Below are 22,744 nucleotides of genomic sequence, written 5' to 3' on the forward strand. Positions count from 1 at the left end.
GCCAGAAACCGGTCCCCGGTAGCTTGTCTCCTTTCTGGTGAAGAATTGGCTTGGTAGTTTAGTCTGCCCTGTTCCCATGATGCACTGGGCCAGGGACAGACTGATTTGCATATAGCCAGGTTCTGAGCTGGGATGGTGCAGTGAGATAAATAACGGTGATGGATCAAGCCCTGATCTTTGGACTGGGTAAGAGTGGTCTGCTTAATTCAGACACTCTGTTCATCACCACCCCCTTTTCTTAATCGTTTTTGGCCACTATAGGTGTGGCAGGGTATACTCAGACATGAGTCCCTTTCTCACTGCACCATCAGGATTCAAGCAAGCCGGGCAGAAGACGGCTGAAATGCCAGAAACCGGTCCCCGGTAGCTTGTCTCCTTTCTGGTGAAGAATTGGCTTGGTAGTTTAGTCTGCCCTGTTCCCATGATGCACTGGGCCAGGGACAGACTGATTTGCATATAGCCAGGTTCTGAGCTGGGATGGTGCAGTGAGATAAATAACGGTGATGGATCAAGCCCTGATCTTTGGACTGGGTAAGAGTGGTCTGCTTAATTCAGACACTCTATTCATCACCACCCCCTTTTCTTAATCGAACCAGGGATTTCGGTCTTTGACCTGTTTTTTTTTTAGTTTTAGTAGTGCCAGGTCATCCAGGATGTCGGATATGGTTGAGGAGTAATGAGTCGCTAGGTTGTCAACCGAAGTGCACTGAGAGGGCGGGGGGAGGTCGGCCACACGACACGCTGCCAGTCTCTCGTGATCAAGGTTCTTAGTGTCTCTAACCCATCGTTTGGAAATCACAGGTTGAGTTGTCCATATTTTGTGGGTGCTGGGCAGGAGGAAGGTGATGGTGTGGTGGTCAGACCAATCGCAGGTGTCAATTGAGAGAAGCTTGACCGCTGATTCCTTAGCAATGATCCAGTCTAGAGTGGTGCCTTTCGAATGAGTAGGGAGGGAGTAGGCTTGGATAAGGGCTTGATCAGTCAAGAGGTCTCTGATGGCATTGACCTGAGGGTCCCTAGCATTGTTCCAATGCAGTGTAAAGTCACCAAGGAATATGTCATTAGAGTTTGGAGAAACCTTGGCTGTGATTATTTCCATGAGGAGCTCCGTAAAGGAGTCGATTTTGCCTCGGGGTCATAGAAGATGTGAAGTTTGCACAGCTGAGAGGTGTTGCTGGAGATGGAGAGCACGAGGTATTCGCAGGAGTCTGTAGGGTCCACTGGCAGTTCCGTAACAAGGAGGTTGGAGCGGTGGATACAGGCAATCCCACCCCCTTTTTTCTTCGGGTGCCTATCCATCCTTACAATGTTCTAGTTGGGCGGGACTAAGAGGTCTAGGAAGGGCGATGAGGATGCCTTGAGCCATTGGATGCATGCTTTACAGCTGACCGGCAGTTTATTAGGAGGCCGGCAAGGGAGGGGTAGGAGTGATTGTCAAGGGTAGCAGCGGCGATGGGAACTTTAGCTAGGTTGCTGTTGACCACCTCTCTGATGCGGATGGTAGCAGATCTGTTAGGGTTGGTTGCAACCATGTAGATAGGGAGTTCTTCTCTCAGGTGTAGGGGGCATGGGTTATCAAGGCAGAGTCGTAACTATTGAAGAAGTCAATCACTTCTTCCTCCGTGAGTTAAGAGGAATTGCTCGTGCCAGGGGTGGGTTTGTAGGAGTGAAGGAGAACAAGGATTTCCTTCTCAGAGAGGTGGCAAGGTTGTTTACGTTGGCGCAAGTGTCTCAGGGATAGGGGCAGAAGGTGAAGGAAGGGCTTCATGAAAGGAATGAGGGTTGCATTCTGTGAGAGCCTGAGATTCGAAAAAGGAAAGTTCTGTGAGGTGAAGGAGGTGCTTTAGGTCCAGAATACATTTGTGGATGCTCCAAGTTAATTTAGAGGATCTGCAGTGTAGATTATCAATTAGGCCTGGGCGTCAAATTCCGTTCCGCTCGTGGAATTTGCGAAATTTATGTAATTTTGCGTTACGCGGAGAACGTGAAATTGCCCAAAATTCTGCGTTCTGCGACTTCTTGAACTTTTTTGCTTGTTCGCGTTTCAAAATGCGTGTTCGCAAGAGTTTTACCCCCGAGCACGCAAACAGCAATCGCGAACAGTAAAAAAGCATCCCGAACAAGCAATTCCACGTGTTCGCAGAATTTCTGAGTGTTAGCGGACATATTTTATCGTAACGCGACTACGCAAATTCCGCCTACTCCTATTATCAATATCTCTTAGAGAGGTATGTTCTAGCAGGCAGGGGAACAATTGCAAGGGGGCGGTTCTGATAGTAGGTTCTGGTAGCCTAGGGTTGCGTTTAGTCGGATGGTCAGCGTCCCTATGAGAGAGATGATTATGGAGACAGGGGGCCGAAGAGGTGGGAGCAATTTCATATGTCTGATTTTGCAGCCTGGTGTTGGGGCTAAGTCGAACAGTGTTCTAGATCCTGTTAGGCTTTTACATACTAGTGTTGTAGGCCCTAGTAGGAGTGTCAGTAGCCTGGCCTGCAGAGCGATTACGTGGACAGGAGGTTAAGGGTTTAGGGACGCTTCTGGTGGTATGTGCTGGATGTGTGATATAGGGGTTGTGCTGACCTATGAGGTGTGCCCTAGAGAGGGTTTCGGAGGGCAAAGGAGCAAGGATCGCTAGGAGGTCTAGGTTCGGTGATATGGGCGCGCAGTTATTGGCTTGTGTAAGTGACAGGGTGATGGGGCCGGGTAGTCAACTGACGTAGTCAATGGCAAAATTGGTTGGTGAGAGGCAGGATACACTTGGCGGGGTGGGCAAGAGCTGGACCGGCAGGAACGAGGGCTGAGACGGGTTGTGAATGTGAACATGATTTTTAAGGCGGAAGAAGAGGTCTGCAAATTTGTGAGGTTTTTAGGGGGCCCTTGAATCAGAATAATGCAGCTGTTGTATAAGGTGATGGTAAGGTCAGCACGTAGGTTTGCCAATGGATAGATTATGAGCTTTTTTCCGTGGAGGATGTTCCTTGTTTCTTGTACATTGAGGAGGCTCAAGAAGGCATTGCGCCAGAGAGACGTTTTCCTGGAATGGAATATAAGGTAGTTGATAACAGTGCCCTGGTTTACGCAGAGACGATGGTCAGATATCAGGGTCTCAGGATGACTTTTCAGGATTGAGTGTTTAAGGGCTTTGGAGGCGGATTTGGAGAGATTAGGAGGATAGATAACGGTATAGTAATTGTCTCCCCTGGGGGTCAATCGGGGCTCAGCCATGCTGGGGGGGGTAGTGATGAGGCTATTGCCCCAGCGGTTTGTTTGCGTTGTGAGATGTACTAGGTCTTTTCCATGCAGTAAGTTGAGAGGGCAGTGGTGAAAAGGCCCATAACAAGATTGCCACTGTAGAGGTCCTCTTTCTGCTATTGTAGGGAACTACAAGCTCAAGTCCTCTCTCTATTGTTGTGGAAGCATTGATCAGTCTGCTTTCGCTTGCTGAGAACAGGGCAAGTGAGTTTTTAGTGCAGTAAGTTGAAATGGCTGTTGGACAAAAGCCCATTCCAAGATGGCCACCGTGGAAGTCCTCTTTCTATTTCTGTAGGTAGCTCTGGCTCAGTCCATTTTCTATTGTGGAATCACGGACCAGTCCTCTGTTACTTGCTATGAAGGGGCAGGTGAGGAACAGTCCACTTTCACTTGCTATGACTAGAGCAAGTGAGGACCGCTTCTGTTGTGCACCCAGGCAACCTCAAAATGGCTGCACCAATACAAAAAAGTCAAGGAGGTTATCACAAACGGCCGCAAATCAAGTATGGATATACAGCACCAGTCCCACAAGTGTCCAACTCAGCATATGCAACCACTGCCCCTATAGGAGTATAGTCACACTACAACGTTTCACTGGGTGACAGAATTCAAATGACAATGAATTGAAAATGCCCTGCAGGGCGCTCTCTGTTCCAACCAGGGAAGCAAAAACTCACCAGACTAGCTCGTTGGCACCCCCAGGAGATCAGCGGCCAATTCGCACACCAACCGGTTCTTCACCGAGGCGCCGTGAAGAGAAAAAAGAGGCATCTAAAGTGGGCGGAGGCGGGTTCAACCCGGTATGCAACACCGGTGCCGTAGGCAGGCGCCAACATCTGCAAACAGCACCGGACTCTGCTCGGTATCATAGGCGAGCGGTATGAGGGCCCCAGAGGCGGGCGGAAGGCAGAAACATGGGCACCGTACCGGCCTCACTCCGGTCACCACTGCGGTCATAGGAAAGGCGGCAAGTGGGCTCAATGCTGGCTTCAGAGGCGGGCGGAAGGCGCGCTCAGCACTGTCAAGATCAGAATGTGGTTAAGACGGGCACAGCACTTGCAGCCGTACCGGTCTCATTCCGGCACCACTATGGTCATGGGGCTGACGCAGCATCGGCATCCACTCCGGCTGGGGGTGTCACAACGCCCACCAGGGCATCAAGAACCCAATTTAGGCATCAATGGATGATCAAATTGAGGACCCGCTACACCCCAGGGCGCAGCGACGTCTCCTCGAGGGGTGGTCAAGATGGTCGGTGTCGGAGGGAGTGCAGTGACCTTCCCCTGCAAAATCTCCAGCGCAAGTAAACCAATCCACGAAATTTGCTGTTCGGTGATCTCAGCTGCTGTTTACTGAAGAGCAGTAAAGAAAACGACCCTAAGGGAGAGACTGAATATAGATTCTACACAAATACATGGGTAGAGCTAAAAAAAAAAATAATAATAATTTGTACATCACTGCTTTGGTGTTGCTGTCCGCAAGACGAGGGCGACTTACCTGTTTAAACCTTGGAATTCCCCCCACTTTTGCAAGTCTGCACATTTCAAAAGAAATTGGACAAAGAGACAAGCATGGGTGTCTTTTTTTTGTAACAATTTTAGACGTTTTATAACTGAAATTCTTCCGGGAAGAGAAGGGGAAGTAAATGTACTAATTAAATGCAAGATGCATCAAATAAAAGGGATGCGTTTGCTTTCAATCACCTCTCTAAAGGAAAAGAGGGTTTCATTTGATGGTAAATGTTCAAGCAGGAAGAGAAAGTCATGGAAGATTTCACATAAAAACAGTTAAAGCCATTTGTAATTAGAGCGGCTTCCGTGCATATTAATGAAATATTTGCCTTTAGGTTTGCTAATCATTCTATAGAACATAATTAAAACAACATTAATGTACACGAGTGTAGACCTTTACCTGGGGCTCTTCGGAGGCATAATAGGAAAAAAAAATTAACTGGCTTTAAAATTCACATGACCAATCGTACATTGAAAGGCTTGTAAACCCCATTACCGCTCGAGGTACAGGCAAGAGACTGGTAGGTACAGTCACAATGTTATTCTATGTAAGAGTCACTCACACACTTCTTTTCTGTGAAGCGTTTTTGTGGGCAGGGCTAGACTGGGAACCCAATGTAGCCCGGGCGAGGGGGTTAGGGAGGGCTGTATGAGAAGCACTTTTGATACTGGGGACCAATATCGCAGCACTGCTGTAAAACCGGCCCCCAGTAACAAAGCCGGTCCCCACCACAGCAAAACCAGTCCCCTTCCTTCCATCCTATCGGGTAAACACCTGATGCCCTGTACGGGCAGTCCAGCCCTGTCTGTGGCCCTGATTACGATTTTGTCGGGCAGTGCTACTCTATCACAAGCCTGACGGATATTCTGTCTGACTATGGAACTGGTAATACGGTGGATGGGATATTATTCACTTTTGTGACAGAGCATCCCATCCACCAAGGTCGTAATCAGACCCTCAGTCTTAACTGATTATTCAGACTTAATATCAATTTGGGAAATATTAATTACTTTACACGTTTTTGTGCTTCATTTTACGGTTTCACTAATTTAATTTTTATTAAAGCCTCAGGTTCTGTGTTAAAAATGAAAATAGTCGCTATAGTAGTATTGCAGTCAGTAATTGTTTGCCTTGTTTCAGTGCTTAATTTGAGCTGGTGGTTGCCAGTAGGTGCCACCAGTACTAATTTTAGAGATTTACGGAGAGCAAGAGAGAGAAAACACCCAAGGGGATGGAAGGAGGAAGAGAAAGACAGGAACAACTTATGCAAATTGAGAAAGCAGGAACCTGCAAGAGTGAGTTAAAGTGGAAGGGAGTGTCTGTAGTGGGTAGAAAAGGCGAGAAGTGTTTTCAAGACTACCAGCCTTTGTTTTGAGCTCACCGGCATTTAATTACATTAGAAGGAAACAAGGAGGTTCAATTGGTTAGTGCATGGCTTGTAATTCACCAGTTTCTAGAAATATTTACACATGGGAATACAGTTGAAAGCAGCACTGTACAAGAAAATGGTGACAACCTAAAGGCACTTGGTGACAAGGTGATATATACAAGTGAAAGGTGGCGATGCAAGTGAGGTGAACAGCGTGAACGGCGCAAGTTGACAAAGTTATGTACAATGGTGGCTCAATGGTTAATAAATTATAGTCCTCTGTAACACATTAGATCATCGTTATGAGCCCAATGTAATATTGCGCCAAACAATTGCGCTGTAGTGTCGACGGCGTTTCGATTCACAATGGTTTGGGATCTTCTTCAGGACAGGGTTGACGAGTTGGTATAGTAAATTAAATTTGTAAACAGCATGGATCTCCAGAAATAGCAGTTCATTCCGCCGCAGGTCGGAACTTCATCGTGTGATTCAGGTCCCCACAGCAGCTAAGATTCATTCAGACGTTGCTCCTCGTCCATTCCGGCATGGACGCCATTACAACCCCGATACGCCGGTTCTCTGGCGATCTCGAATTCCTGGAGATCCATGCTGTTTACAAATGTAATTCACTATACCAACTCGTCAACCGTAATGTTTAGCGCGTGTAGGGTAGGAGGGTAACATTTGACTAAGGAATTTAGAAATGACTACTTAACCTATTTTTTTTCTGTTTAGGACAATCTACCAATAACTCGGTTGGAGAAATGTCAGTTCAAGTGGACCTTTTCACGCATCCTGGAACTGGGGAGCATAAAATCACAGTCAAAAGTAAGAGTCTTATATACTTACAAAAATTAAACCAATTTAAAGTTTTGTTTTAGGCATAACCCCGGATCAAAAAAGCGATATTTTAATGTGCTTCGGGGCATATTATTAAGAACGGCGTTAAACTTATCGCCGCTTTAGCGGCAGGAAACTGGTTCTGGTGTGAGCCTGGGCTTCTATGGGAATTCACAAGGGCTTATTATCAAGCCCATTATCGCCACTTTAGCGGCAGTTTCCTGCTGCTAAAGTGGCGATAATTTTAATGCCGTTCTTGATAATATGCCCCTTCGTGTCTCGGTGACAAATTGAAATGCAGCGTTTGCCTGTGCTCTGTAGCATTCATGGATAAAGCAAAACGGCAGGGCGACTTGTATTATGAATTTCTCCTACATTTCCGACAAAAAAGGGGAACTGCTAAAAATATTTATGCCTCCTTAGCACGCTAGTTCCAAGTTTTGCACTTGGGTTTATCACTTGTATCAGCGTGTAAGTGGTAGCAAAATCTAGACCTGGATTAACTAATGGGTATGCCCTGGCGCCCTTTCAACACAAGCATAGTCAAGCGCTGCCAAGCACTACAAATAGTAACGATAAATCAACTTTGATGTGTAAAACCTGACCCTCTTCCCTTGTTTTTTTTTTTTGTTTTTTTAAATATCAACAGGTTGGTTTCATTTTTATTTTCAAATAACTAAGTCACCATTTGAAGCATTTGTGTACGTCATATATTTTTTTTAAACAGTTTTTATTATTTTCGTTCATAAGATTGGCAATAAAATCACAGGGCACACATTCATATACTATGGACCTCATTATGGGCACTGAGAGAACTGTGTACGTAAATCGGAAATGCCTAAGAAATGGAACAAAATATGGACAGCGTGGAATAAATATAGGGGAGAAATTTGCGAGCCACTACCAGATACTGATGGGGATAGTTCAGATGATGACTTTAGTGACGGGTAGGGGAATGGGGTTAGAAAGGACACTTATGTTTCAAAGTGAGATCAACTGGGAGAAGGCGGTAATTGATGAAAACTTATGTTACGAGCTCTGTAAGCATTTTTGAAGATTTACTGGCACAATTTTTGTCCTGACCCTCTTCCCTTGTTGATTCATGGTAGAGGAATGACTAGAGTGAGCCGGAACAAAGGCTTGAGTTTTGCCTCAAACCCTGATTCTACTAAATTACTTTTTTCTACTACATTCTTCTAAATTAGCACTTACTCACTCTGACCCAAATGCCAACGCCAAGTAAAAGCAGGTGCAAGCAAGGAGTTGAGTGGGATATCACCTGATATAACCTCATGCACAGTATGATTTTGCCTAAAGTACACATTTAACATGTCAGACTCCCATGCTTTTGTCCTAGGAATGTTTACTGTGGGGGTTGCCTGTACAGGAGGGTCTCCCTTCAGTGCAAGTTCTAGAGTAGACTTTGTGGCCTTTTTTACAAGGGGATGTTGCCACCTTTTAGTGTTGTTCTTGTGGTGTTATCCCCTTCCCCCTTTCATGCTTCACTTAGCATGAAAGGTGCATGCAGTGGGTGCTGCAGTGGATGTTCTGCGAGCAACACCCATTGCTTTTTGACCCGACCCCATATGGCCGGGATGCCTATCACCCCCTCCCAACACAATCCCCAAGGATGGGAAGACGGACGCAGTTCTGAACTTTTGGAAGGCGGAAGGGAGTTACCCTCCCGGCCGTATTTATTAAAATATGAAACAAAATTAAAACATTAAAATAACAGTTTCATATCATGTACAATTTTTCATTTATACATTTCGCTGCAGTCACGTTTATTGGCTAACCTTAACAAATCTCTAATACAAAGGTTCTCCTAGCCGAGTCTAAACATCCTGCAAATGCATACATTCTAAATAAAAATTGTACATCCTAACATTACGGGCCAATGGCAAGGTCGTAACCGGTGTCAGATCCCTACTACCAGAACTCCCCCCTCACGGTGTGAGGGGCGGGCGCACAGAGGACTGTACCTCTGTGCCAACTTCCAATTTCCCTTGTCTTAGCGGGGGCCCCTTATTTAACTTGACGCCATCTTAATGGTCGTCCGAGGACTCGTGTGAGGTGTCTAGAAGGTAGCGTAGACCCCCCTCCCACCCCACACTGTTCACCATATCCGCCGTCGCGGATATCCTGGCCCCGGGAAATTCCTAGGAGGGGCATCGAGCCGCCTCCTCCCCTGGGAGGGGCCTATGACCGCCTTCCCTTCGGCGACCCCATACTTAGTGGGTGCCGCCTCCCCGTGTGAGGGGCCAATGGCCGCCTCCCCCCGGGCGCTCCCATCCATAATGGGTGGCGCCCCTCCTCTAGGGATCTTGAAATTACTGCTCACCGATCATGACCTTACCGCCCGACCAAAATAAATACGACGTTTTTTGAACCTAATGAAGAGAGCGATAAAGCGGTTAAACTGAACATTGTACTATTCCTCCACTTATCTACACATGCCACACATTTAATTAGACTGTGATACTCCGCTCAACTGGATGAGAAAAAATGTTATGAAGCAAATCATTTTATTGCAGTTCAAACATTGACATCTTTATTACACACCAAAACCCTGGAAAAAAGATACTATCAAAGCAAATCAACTTCATTGCACTACTAACGTTGCCATAAGGGGCTGGTGGGTGGGTCAAAATTGCTCCTTGTTCCGTCGAGGGCTCACGTGCAACGAGAGGGTGCAGCTTCCAAGCACAGGAACAAGAGGATGCTTCTTTGGATTGTTGCTCCTTTTATTCCCCTTCGGGAGGGCGTGTCCCCTCCTCTGGTACGCCTACGGGGCGTGGCCAACGGTGTAGGTGTCTAGGACAACCCCTCTTGGGCGGGAAAAGGCGCGCCCCGGCTACGCCGCTTCGGGCATACCAGCCGAGACACGCCCCCCGCCCAAAATGGTTTCCCGGGGGGATCCGGGCACCCCACCATACGTTCGGGGGGACCGAGTGGTCGCCCCTTTCCATATGGCCGGGATGCCTATCACCCCCTCCCAACACAATCCCCTAGGATGGGAAGACGGACGCAGTTCTGAACTTTTGGAAGGCGGGAGGGAGTTACCCTCCCGGCCGTATTTATTAAAATATGAAACAAAATTAAAACATTAAAATAACAGTTTCATATCATGTACAATTTTTCATTTATACATTTCGCTGCAGTCACGTTTATTGGCTAACCTTAACAAATCTCTAATACAAAGGTTCTCTTAGCCGAGTCTAAACATCCTGCAAATGCATACTTTCTAAATAAAAATTGTACATCCTAACATTACGGGCCAACGGCAAGGTCGTAACCGGTGTCAGATCCCTACTACCAGAACTCCCCCCTCACGGTGTGAGGGGCGGGCGCACAGAGGACTGTACCTCTGTGCCAACTTCCAATTTCCCTTGTCTTAGCGGGGGCCCCTTATTTAACTCGACGCCATCTTAATGGTCGTCCGAGGACTCGTGTGAGGTGTCTAGAAGGTAGCGTAGACCCCCCTCCCACCCCACACTGTTCACCATATCCGCCGTCGCGGATATCCTGGCCCCGGGAAATTCCTAGGAGGGGCATCGAGCCGCCTCCTCCCCTGGGAGGCGCCTATGACCGCCTTCCCTTCGGCGACCCCATACTTAGTGGGTGCCGCCTCCCCGTGTGAGGGGCCAATGGCCGCCTCCCCCCGGGCGCTCCCATCCATAATGGGTGGCGCCCCTCCTCTAGGGATCTTGAAATTACTGCTCACCGATCATGACCTTACCGCCACAGGCCGGATAGTTGACCGGCTATCCGGACCCCCCACACTCCTACTAAAGGTCATGACTATACAAACCCCTTAACCATGCTATGAAGTCTCCTATGAGTAAGACATTCCCCTCCCGGGACAAATGAACCCCATCTTCGAGATACATGTTATCCCCCCGGATACATCCATGCGGAATACAGTGCAACTGTCCTGAACAAAACAATCTACCCAGCTTGTTATTGACTTTCTTTACTGAATGATTCAAAGCTGACACAGAGAGGGCCCCCCGCCACACCTTCCTTGGAATCATGTGTGACCATGCTATCGTGCACCCCGGAATCCTCTTTGCCAACCAGCTAACAGTGGATAGAACCCGCTCGAGGAGTACTCGCCGACCGAGCGCCACCAAATCATTGCCTCCCAGATGCACTATGATTATAGACGGCGGTGACCTTGTCCGCCCTAACAGTTCCTCGACAAAACCCTGAAACCGGTCAATACAGAGCCCGCCCCTTCCATGGAAGGTCACCCTGTACCCGTATTCCCCAGCTGCGTGAATCATGTCACCTGCTTTGAATAGGTCCGCGGCACGCCTCACGTATGAGTGGCACACGACCCACACCACTCTTTCCTCAGCCGGTGATATTTGACCGCTGGTCCCCAGGTGTCGGGTCGACTGCACAGTCCGCCCCGCCTCGCAGGCTCGCGAAACTGTAAACCAAACAAAAGTCAAAAAGCGTGAGTGCATGACATTAGCTTCACAACATGTGCAACCGCACATACCTTTTATAACAGTTCGAGGACCATCGTCCCAATTGTTTCACCATTTCCACACTCTGACCCCTGGCTGTAGCTTCTGTAGCAGCCCCTATCCTGAAGGAATGGGTCCCAAAATCGCTCGGGTCCAAGCCCGCTGCCGCGATTGCCAAAGTTAACACCCGCTGAAACTGAAACCTTGTCAGTGGGGTGGCGTCGGTGTGTCTCAGCAAGCTTCCCCCCCATGCTACCGCCCTTTGCGCCAGGTATTCCTCAACGCACTGCACCGGGCACATGGGGGACCCTCGCATGCGCTGAACAACAATACTGTCCCCCATCGCACCCTGGTCGGTTTTAGACCTGGCTATTGTGATTACCATTGAATCACCCTTGATCTGAATGTGTTCCCGACACAGTCCTCCCCCCACATCCTTCTTATTTCTTGCCACCAGCTCGCTCACCCGCATAGCCCCATGGAATGCTAATGCGAAAGCGGCCCGGAACAGCACTGCATCAGACTGGGGGGAACATGTTGCGGGGAGCACTGACATCAACAGGGACAATCTTTCTAACCCAATCGGGCGCCTCTCGTCTACTCTATGACCCTCGAGGCGTTGCCACCCTCGTAGTGCCTTCCTTACCAAAAAGGACGATGTAGGGTCCTTGATGCCATAAGCCTGCGCCATGAATGCAATGGCGGCCCGGTGCCTATTGGCCGTCGCTGCTGATCGGCCTGCCTTGTGGAGTGCTACTAAAAACTTCAGTACATACTCCTCCTGTCCCCACTTATCCCCTCCTGCTGGACCCAAAAATGCACAATAGGAACAAAACGCTCCTTCGTACGCCTTCCATGTCCTGGGGGCTAAGCTGGCTCCCACGAGGTCCTGTAATCCGGGGCACCGAGTAACCAGAGAGCTTCGGGAAATGGTGCCGCCACTAGATCCGCAGAAGGTAGATAACCCCTGAAGGCCTGCATGTGGGAACGAGAGAGTGCATCAGCCGCCTGGTTCAGTACACCCGGCACATGCCTTGCCCTAAACTGAACGTTCAGTCTCATGCACAGTAGTACAATTTCCTTTAATAATCTCAAAATCAACTTGCAGCGTGCTGCCTGGTTATTTATGCATTCAACCACGGTCATGTTATCGGACCAAAATACCACTGAGCGATCACGGAAATTGTCCGGCCATGCCTTCAGGGCCACCAAAATGGAGAACAACTCAAGAAACCCAATGTTACCTGTTAGCCCACTGGTGTGCCACCACGTCGGCCATGTTTGCGTGGACCATCGATTACCAAAGATGGCGCCAAATCCCACGCTCCCTGCCGAGTCGGTCCACAAACCCAGCTCGTCCGAGGATGCTGGTGGTTTGCTCCTTACCACTCGACCGTTGAAATCCGCCAGAAATGCCAACCATATGCGCATATCCTGGCGAACCTCTGCAGACAGTCTCGTGCGGTGGTGTCCTTCTTTGAGACCGACCATGGCTTGTGCAATAGAGCGGGAAAAGGGGCGGGCCATTGGTATCACTCTGAGGGCAAAGTTAAGCTGGCCCACCGCTTGCTGCAACTGATGGAGAGTTACCTTCTCTTTGCTAATGCACAATTCTAGCGAGGCCCTAAATTTCATTACTTTGTTCCTGGGCAAACGGAAGCATCCCTCCACTGAATCGAGCTCAATTCCAAGAAACTCGAGTGAAGTAGATGGCCCCACCGTTTTCCCCGGTGCCAATGGCACGCCGAACCGTTTCATGAGATTGCGAAATTCCAGTAAAGCCTGTGCACATTCCGTGTCACCGGCTGGCCCCAAGAACAAAAAATCATCTAGGTAGTGCATAACCTGTGTATAGCCCGTAGCTCTGGTGAACGCCCATTGCAGAAAACAGCTGAATTTCTCAAAATAAGCACAAGAGATGGAGCAACCCATTGGCATACATCTATCCCTGTAATAGCGTCCTTGAAAAACAAAACCTAACTGACGCTGATCCTGAGGATGTACCGGGAGCAACCGGAATGCTGACTCAATATCTGATTTAGCCATCAGCGCTCCGGGCCCCAGGCGATTCAACATGGCGACGGCCTCATCAAAGGATGCGTACCGCACCGAACAGACTCCTGGATCAATCGCATCGTTTACCGAAAGACCCCTAGGAGCCGACAAGTTATGAATTAACCTAAACTCACCTGGGTCCTTCTTGGGGACTACACCCAACGGTGAACAAATGAAATTAGGAACTGGCGGGTGCCTATATGGGCCGGCGACCCGGCCCCGTGCAACTTCCTTCGCAATCTTGCTTTCTACCACCATCGGGCGCTGCTGAACGGACAGTTGATTTCTGCACAGTGAGTCCCCCCGAAAATCCCCCGCCGGGATGTGGAAACCATACGAGAAGCCGTCCAGTAACACCCCAGCGGAGACATGATCAGGGTATTCGTTTAGCCAGGGGATCCTTGCCATGATATCTACGGCGGTAGGTAGTGGTACCTCTTGGCCGATATTAGACCTGTTTGGTACCTCCTCTACCCCCGGTATCCTCATTCTTGACTCTGCACGAACTCTCCGGGTGTGAAGAATGTCCGCAACCTGCACACTCATGCCTGAACTTACATGTCCCATGTGGCCTCGTGCACTTGCCTCTGTTAAAATTCCAGCAAACCCCTTTTCTACCCCCATTCCCATCACTCCTGGGTTGGTGATCACCTGCGGGGTTTGTTCGAAAGGGCGCCGCCGATTGATGGCGGGAAGGCGCCAACCCATACTCGCCAAGCGAAGACGACTTCGTCGTGCCCGGCAGGAGCTGCTTCTGCCAAGAGACGGAGTCGAGACAGTCCCACGTCAGAGACGAATCGTGCTCCTTGGCCTTACGAAACTTACTATCATAACCCCTCCATTGATCGCCCTCAAATGTTTCATAGAAATCCATTATGCGTGTCTGATAACAGGCTAATTCAGTCATAATCTCTGGCTTACGTTCACCCATAATAGCAGTAAACATCCCAAAGGCCTTGGCCCAATTAGAGATCGTCTCATCCACCCTGAAGCCCGCCATTTTTGCGCGCCACACACTTGGATGCAACAACTCCTTCTGAGCCTTGACATACTCAATCTCGTGGTGGTCAGTCAGGAGCGAAAACATATTTACATATTTATCAGCCCAAATCATCTCTTTCGTGGCCAGAGGAATATGCTGAACTACTTTCTCCCTTCTTGAGGGCAAAGACCCCCCATTTGCCATTGGCAATGGCTGCTTACCAGACTCCATAGCTGGTCCCGCTGATTTTCCACCGCCAGCCGCTGGTTCTTCCGAGGGAATCTGTGAGGGGACAAGAGGGAGATTCGCCTTCGCAGCATCTCGCGATTGCCGCAACTGCTTCATTAGCAACCTAGCCTCTTTGGCCGTGTCTCCGGGTGCCGCTGCACCCTCGGTATTCTTTCCAAGCCATGCGGCCAACTGGGCGGCCAACTCCGGAGGCATTTCCTCCTCGCTAGTGGGCGTAACTACAACCGGAATCGGTTGGCCTGCATCCGGGGTCGGTACCGGGGCCTCGACTGGACTAACTGGGCTTACCGGGGGTGACTCGGGAACTGGGGACTCCCCCCTGCCGCCCTATTCCTGGCCCTTTTACCTCTCCCTGCGGGGACTACTCCCGGCAATGCTGGTCCGATGACCTTCTTCGGTCTGCCCGTATTATTCATTGCCGCCATCTGCTTTTTCATGCTCGCCATGTCTTTCATCAGCATGCGGAGCATCTGCTCCGTCCCTGCCTTCTTCCCGGCCTTCTTGCCAGGCATCGTTGTCAGATACTCGACCCTTGCTGTTTAGCTGCTCAACGAGGTCCTGGATCCGGAGGTTCGAAGTCGCTGGGAGAGAAGGCTCCTGGAACAAAATTACAAGTTCTCAAAATTGCTCCTTGTTCCGTCGAGGGCTCACATGCAACGAGAGGGTGGAGCTTCCAAGCACAGGAACAAGAGGATGCTTCTTTGGACTGTTGCTCCTTTTATTCCTCTTCGGGAGGGCGTGTACCCTCCTCTGGTACGCCTACGGGGCGTGGCCAACGGTGTAGGTGTCTAGGAGAACCCCTCTTGGGCGGGAAAAGGCCCGCCCCGGCTACGCCGCTTCGGGCATACCAGCCGAGACACGCCCCCCGCCCAAATGGTTTCCCGGGGGGATCCGGGCACCCCACCATACGTTCGGGGGGACCGAGTGGTCGCCCCTTTCCATATTTACAATGCTAGGGCAGCGCTAAAAACTAAGACCAGGAAATACCTGGTCTTAGATTGGCGATACAAGGAGAAACTAATAATTTCTCCTCATTTTATTGCTTTTGCCATGTGTCCTGCATTATTGCAGCAAACTTAGAAAGAGCAAATCGCCTTTGAAGATTATTTCTGTGCAGTACCTTACTGCACATAAACAATCGCCTTTGCAGTGCAAGTTCCCTTGCAGTGTGGCACAAGGGTGTCTGCGCTGGAACTAGACAGCTGTATTAGCACTAGGGGAAATACAGGCGCATCCTCGTTTTAAAACTGTCGGAGCACACATTTACCAATTTTGGGGTAACACAGCCCTCTGACATTGTATTTGTTGTTTGCTCACCTTTTCTCAACAGCACAAGGTTTAACATCACGGAGCTCAGCAACGTTAAGGGTGAATGGCACCCGTGATGTGGTTTGTAGAAAACATACTAAATCTGGGCTTCTCTATTTTTTGCCTTCAATGCAATTCAGCAATGCTCTTTTTCAGGCCCTAGTGGAAAAATCAGTTGAGTAAAACAAAAACAAAAAAAACAAGCACCGGCAAAGCCATTAGATCCGCTCTGTGGGACATATTGGCTTTGTTGATGCCTTTTGGTGGTGCTCTCCAGCTTCGAGCTTTTTCCTGAGGCTGTGCAGAATCATCGAACAATGTGTAAATAAAAAGTGGATTAATTACACGAATGCTGCTTGCGACTGCATCATTCCACAAGTGCGCACATTGGTGATGTCAAAACGCATTTGGGCCAGTGTAATAACAAGGTTGCCATTTGTTTCAAATTGTTATTTGCCAATCAGAGACGTTGGAAGCTACTTTGATTGGTAACAATAAAATAACCATATTTTGACACGAAAGAGTGCATTTTACAAAAGAGGACTGCAGGTTTCTGGGGGTAATGGAAGCAGAAAATGGAGGAAGTAGGTGGGAGTGAGACACGGAAAAGCTTCACGAGGGAGAGAGCAACATGGGCTGGAGGAGAAACACACATGGAGAGAGGAACACAGAAAGGAGGGGAAAGAAGAACACTGAGTGTGGAGGTGTAGAGAGAGACACTCGATGTTGAGAAACACACACAGTGACAGCAACAACCTGGGCAATTAGAGGGTGGGGGTTAAATAAATAAGAGAGATACACAGATTATGGGGTGATGGGCAGTTGGGGGAAGCACACAGGAGAGGGAGACAGCTGAAAAACACATTCTCCCTCAATGGGTACTTAACCAAAGAGTGAGTAGTGGTAGGGGAAGACGCCAGCAAATCAGAAAGATTATAAAGAGGCTGTGCTCCAGGAGTGGGACACACACAAAATGGGCAAACAGAGACGAGATAAGCCAATGAATAAGCAAGTAAATGAGAGTGACGATAAAACCAATACTTACCAGTAGGAAGAAATGAGCGGACTGTATGTTTTGGTAAGCCCAAAATAGGTATTTTGTAATCAGACAGCTTCTTCTATCTGGTAGGCTCCACCTTATTATTGCAAAAGCAATATTGATTAGGCAAGGAAGAGAATACATTCTGCGTTTCAGTAAACACGCTCAACTCCTTACCTAATTAGAATACATTTTTAGGTATGTAATCGATTCAATGGAATCAATATTTGGTAAAGCCAATAGGTCTTGCATTGGTTGGCAGATGTTTAGCTTTATCAATGCTTGTTTTTGCTTTGTCCTGGATTTGGCTGAAGGGCATTGTTTGAGCGCTATGGGGACACTCATCAATCTAAATTTAAAAGATGCCTAAAAGCAAAAATATTTTCGGCATAAAAACTCGCACATTGATGTAGTATTCTTTGGCACTGAAGGGAAGTACCTATGTATGGATACATTTCTTGTGAAAAGGAAGAATGCTGTCACTCACAGTGAAGTTAGTCAGTAGCTGTAGTGAGAGGAAAACATGTGAGTGACCAAATAAAATGGCAATGGGTGAAGAGGGCTTGGAGGAAGCCCCCTATGTAAGTATATTTGATATATAATTTTAGTAAAGTCAAAAGGTCTTGACTAAAACAAGATTTAAAAACAACAGGTACACCAGCATGGATTCTGTCTGTGGTTTTGCAGAGTTAAAGCTGAGCCTGTAGACATACTGTCAAACCTTAGATATTCGCTTTTGTACGACTTCATTTTCTTCCTATAAATCACACAAAGCACTTGCTGGCTCTTGTATGGCGTTTCCATGGCAACCACAAGTTGACTTGAATAATTGAAGAGGTATATATAATATTTCATAATCCTGCACGGGACAATTCATTTACATTTTAATGGGAAATCTAATCATTTTTATTCTGTTTATAACAGTTGTTGCAATTAATGACTTGAGCTGGCAAACCACTGCTATGTTCCGGCCGTTTGTGGAGGTGAATGTGCTGGGCCCAAACCTGAGCGACAAGAAAAGGAAATTTGGCACGAAAACCAAGAGCAACACCTGGTCACCAAAATACAATGAAACATTCCACTTGTGAGTATGGCAGATCATTATGTTAGTTCAGTAGACAAAATAAATCTAGTGTAGACTGTCAGTGATGGTTACTGTAGAACTTCTCAAGTTAAGAATTGCTCACAAACCATAGGAAAATGTAATCTTGTGTCTTCAAACTTAATCAGATATCATAAAATTAGGATATTACACCTGTACACATAAGTAAAGAAAGATGGACAGTAGCTAATAAGCACAGTATTTAGTCTCACTTTGACTAGGTTTTCGAGATGGCTCAGCAACATAGCTGTTTGTCGGTTTCTTTTTAATTTTTGTGGTTAGTGGGCAACGCTCGTTCTTGCAATACAAATACAATATATGCAAAATGGAACACATGAAAAAGATCACAGACAGCATGCTATAAAACAACTGAAAATGATGTATGGAAGGGAGCAGTTATCAGTTAAGTAAAGCATGTAGATGAAATGTTTCGTAACAGGATGCGCGCAGCAGAAGTCACATCTGTAAGCACACCTGAACCTACATTTTAAAATCTTGTTAATTTGTATTTCTTGCCGCTTTTTAAAACACTTTGCTAGCCATTTACCTGCTTTCACTGGTAGTGCTCCTGCACTTCCACAGCACCCTGGTCCACCGCAGGTTTTACCTGATTGTCGTGGAGGGTGTTAGCGCTCTCCTTACTTCCAGTTGGGGGCAGTAAGGAGATCAGCGTGATAGGCGGGCAGTACTTAGGCAGCATGCCAGTCCCGATGCGCAGCGGACGCGCGCAGCGGGCGCACCGAAAGCGCGCCAAAGGCAAGCACGTCTGCGCCCGTCCGTGCCCGACCGGGACCAGGGGCCACAAACCCTGGCGGTTTGTCGAATGGTATTCTTACTTACAGTGCCCAGACATTGCGCGGCATGATAGGAGTTACCGGCATCAATTGCCGACACTCACTAGATCTGGCCAATAGCCCCTCTGGATGCGCCCATTGTAGCTTCAAGTTTCATCAAGACGGCAGCCATCCCTTAAAATTTTACTTACTGAACTGTCGCTCTCTCCCTAAACACTCAGTTGAACTTGCTCTCTTAATAGAAGACCTTAAACCTGATGTTTTATTTCTCATTGAGACATGGCTTCAGGATGAAGCAGACCCAGCTGTCATTCAAATTATGCCACCTAGTTACCTGATACAAAGAACCGATCACAAAAATGGCAGAGGGGGAGGGCTAGCAATGATTTTCAGAGATCATTTCTACTGCCGGACTTCTATCGAAGGATTGCCAGACTGTGAAAATATGAACTTTTCTTTAGAATTTTTGCCTACTCGCACCTTCTCTGGCTTACTGCTTTATCGGTCCCCAGGACCCATAGGACAATTTCTCAGTGCACTCCCGAGTCTTGTCACTAACCTAGCTCTTTCCCCATCCTATTACACAATTCTGGGGATCTTAATATCCATCTGGATGACCCCTTGGACAACATGCCTAAAGAACTTCAATCCAGCTCTTCAAATTACTCAGAAAGTCTTCACACCCACACATATAAAAGGTCATCTTCTGGATCCTGTGCTTAGCAACGCTCCGAATCTTCTGGTTGATTCTCCTATTCCCCTCCCCTGGACCAACCATTCATTGATTCCTTTAACCTGGGAAACCCCTGTTCCCATCCCTTCTGAGTCGCCACTAGGATACAAGAAAGGAAATGGTCAAACCTTTCTGCTAGTCAATGGTCCAATCTCCTGGAGAATACCACACCGCCCACTAGCCCCAACCCAGAGAGGGCAAATAACAACTTTAACCTCTGGGTTCAAAGCTCTCTGGACACGTTAGCCCCCAAAAGATTTCTAAATAAAAAATCCATGCCAAAAACAGCACCCTGGTTCTCCGCTAAACTAAGGGAGTTCAAACACTCTTGTTGGAAATTGGAAAGGAGCTGGAGAGCGAACCCAAAAGAAGAGAGAAAAATAGCCTATAGAAAAGCAATTAGGAACTACAAGTCAGAAATTAAAATGGCCCAGTCCTCCTTCTACGAGGAGAAGATCGGTGCAGCCGCAGACTCTCCAAAAGAGATTTTCCGTATCGCCAAATCCCTGGTCACCATACCTCAAAAAATCCCCAACCCAGAGGATGCTCTCGCTCGATGCAACAACCTAGCAGAATATTGCCACCAAAAAATCCACCTGATTGGACAGTCCTTTTCTCCCTCTGAGACTGATGCTATCAAATTCAACACCACAAGCTCTTTTCCTTCCCCTCTATGCTCTCAAGTAGAGGTCCCTTTGCTAGATGAGGTTTCCCTATGAACACTGTTAGAACCGGCTGTCTCTAGTTGGCAGAGGTATGCACTTCTGACAAATAGGGACACACCTTTTCTAGTCAGGGCAAGGGGATCACATCTTTGATAACCCCTGCTCACCCCCTTGGTAGCTTGGCAGAGCAGACAGGCTTATCTCAGAGGCTGTGTGTTAAGCATTTATGACCACATACAGTACAAATGGACACGACACAGTAGTACTATAAAAATAAGGATTTTTATATAAGGCTTAGCACAAGACCAAATAACGACAGAAATATACCACAATCTTAATAAATACTCTTGGAAGGAAAAATAATAGTTCAAGTGTAGTTTCTTCTTAGCACAAAGTCTTTATTTATTTATTTTTTTTAAATTATATTTTTATTGCAGAGTTATAAACCACAGGATACAATTAGTCAACCAGTTCACTCGTGACATCCCCCCATTCAATAAGAAATCCAAATTGTACACAGCCATTCAGCCCGCATCCCGGAGGCCGGGCGGCATATTGTTTCATTCCATAGGAAAACATCCCGGTGTATGTCCCATAGGGACCATGGTTGAAAAGTCGTTTTACGTATCTGCTTTTACCCCCCCACCCACAACAACACTTCCGTCCGCCATCCCAGTAATAATCAGTGGTACCGCCCATGTCGGGGCCTGCCCTAGGCGCTATGGATCTGTCTCGCCTGGCCGCTCCCCCCAGCCATTCCACACTCCACACAGTACCCACCATCCTAATAGAGTCAAGGTACCCAGATGGGCTACCATCTAATGGCTTCCGACCCACCCCAAACTCCCATGAACCAGTCCCCCCAAGCCCCCCCCCCTGGCAACTGCTAGGTGTACGCCTCGTCCTGTCGAGTTGGATGGATCCACTACAGTGCGGAATATAGTACTTCTGTGTTCGCCCCGCGGTGTCCACCGGCTTAGTTCTCACCATCCTCGTCCTCTACCAAAGAGTCACGCAAGGCTTGCACCACTAGCTCCCATGCACGCGCCGCATCCAATACCTTCTCATTCCCCATCTTGACAGCCTGCTTCATCCGGAGCACACTCTCGCAGTCAGACCACCGCAGCAATTCATTCTTCCATCTACGCAGTGAGGGTCCCCCCCTGGACTTCCAGTGCCACGTTATTTCCCTCTGCGCCAATATCAGACCCAGATCAATGAATTTGCTCGTCACCTTGGTGTGTTTGGTGTGCGGGAACCAGAGCAGCAGGCACGCCGCCATATCGAATTCCACCTCCCTGTCAGTCACTTCGTTCAGGAGTTCCCCTACCTCCGCCCAATAGGTCCCCAAGTGCGAGCACCCCCAAAACAAATGATCCATGTCCGCTCCCAGAGACGAACACCGTGGGCATCGGGCATCCGGCACCTGGAAGTACCGCTGTAATTTCTCAGGAGTTAAATAAGCTCTATGAAGCACATAGAAATGTACTTGCTGAAAGCGCGCATTTCTTGTGCCCTTCCACGTGCGCCGCAGGATGTGTCCCCATGCCGTATCCGGTATGGGCCGGCCCACGCTCTCCTCCCATTTAGCCTTGAGCTCTTGGAGCGGTTCCAGTCCCTCATTCAGCATCCTATTATGGAGGCACGTCACAGCTTTGAACGTGCCTGCCGCCATCACCACATATTGGCACGCCATGGTCGTTGTTGGTTCCATGAGCCCCCCTTTCCAGTGCTTCTGTATGGCAGCCACCACTGCCGCGTGTAGGAGGAACCCCCCATCGGGCAGCCCGAACTGGTCCCGGAGCGCTTCAAACGGTGCCAAAGCCCCGTCTATGTATAAGTCGCCCACTACCTGCAGTCCCGCTTCCTCCCAATCCAGCAACGGGGACCAATCTCCCCCGTGCGGCAGGGCCGTCAGCATGCCGATCGGGATCTCCGGCGCATAAGGCCGCGACGCCTTCGCTCTCCGAAGGCTCCTCTGCCAGCACAGCCGGAGCGTCCTCTCCTCCATGGTGAGGGCCCGCAACTCAAGCCTCTGTTGCATGACAATATAGGACAGCACGTGGCGTTGTATCCCCCGATCCCGGTCCTCCTCTGGACCCCGAAACACCCTAGCTACGTTCTGTGTAAGGACCTGCAACTGCGCCGCTAGATAATACAGCTCGAAGTCGGGCACAGCCATGCCCCCTTCTATCTTGGGGCGAAGGAGCGTGCTCAGGGCCACTCTACGGCGGCCATGCCCCCATAGAAAGCCAATAATCATTGATCTCAGGTCTCTAAAGGCCCCCTGGGGAATCCAGACGGGCAGCGTTCGGAAATAATAGAGGAAGCGGGGAGCGCCACCATTTTCAAAAGTGCAATCCTACCCA

At 48.5% G+C, this 22,744-nt stretch overlaps 1 protein-coding gene across 2 annotated transcripts in view; it reads left to right on the top strand.

The window, feature by feature from the left end:
• The window catches only part of UNC13C (unc-13 homolog C), a 1,328,864-nt gene that overhangs the window by 1,282,384 nt on the left and 23,736 nt on the right, over positions 1 to 22,744 (top strand). For both annotated transcript variants that reach the window (XM_086958316.1, XM_086958317.1), the window contains 2 exons: positions 6,869 to 6,961; positions 18,006 to 18,165. In XM_086958316.1, the coding sequence (XP_086814442.1) occupies positions 6,869 to 6,961; positions 18,006 to 18,165 (253 nt within the window). The remainder of the gene's footprint in view (positions 1 to 6,868; positions 6,962 to 18,005; positions 18,166 to 22,744) is intronic.

Source organism: Lissotriton vulgaris, chromosome 2_1, assembly GCF_964263255.1.
Source record: "Lissotriton vulgaris chromosome 2_1, aLisVul1.2, whole genome shotgun sequence".
Taxonomy (NCBI): domain Eukaryota; kingdom Metazoa; phylum Chordata; class Amphibia; order Caudata; family Salamandridae; genus Lissotriton; species Lissotriton vulgaris.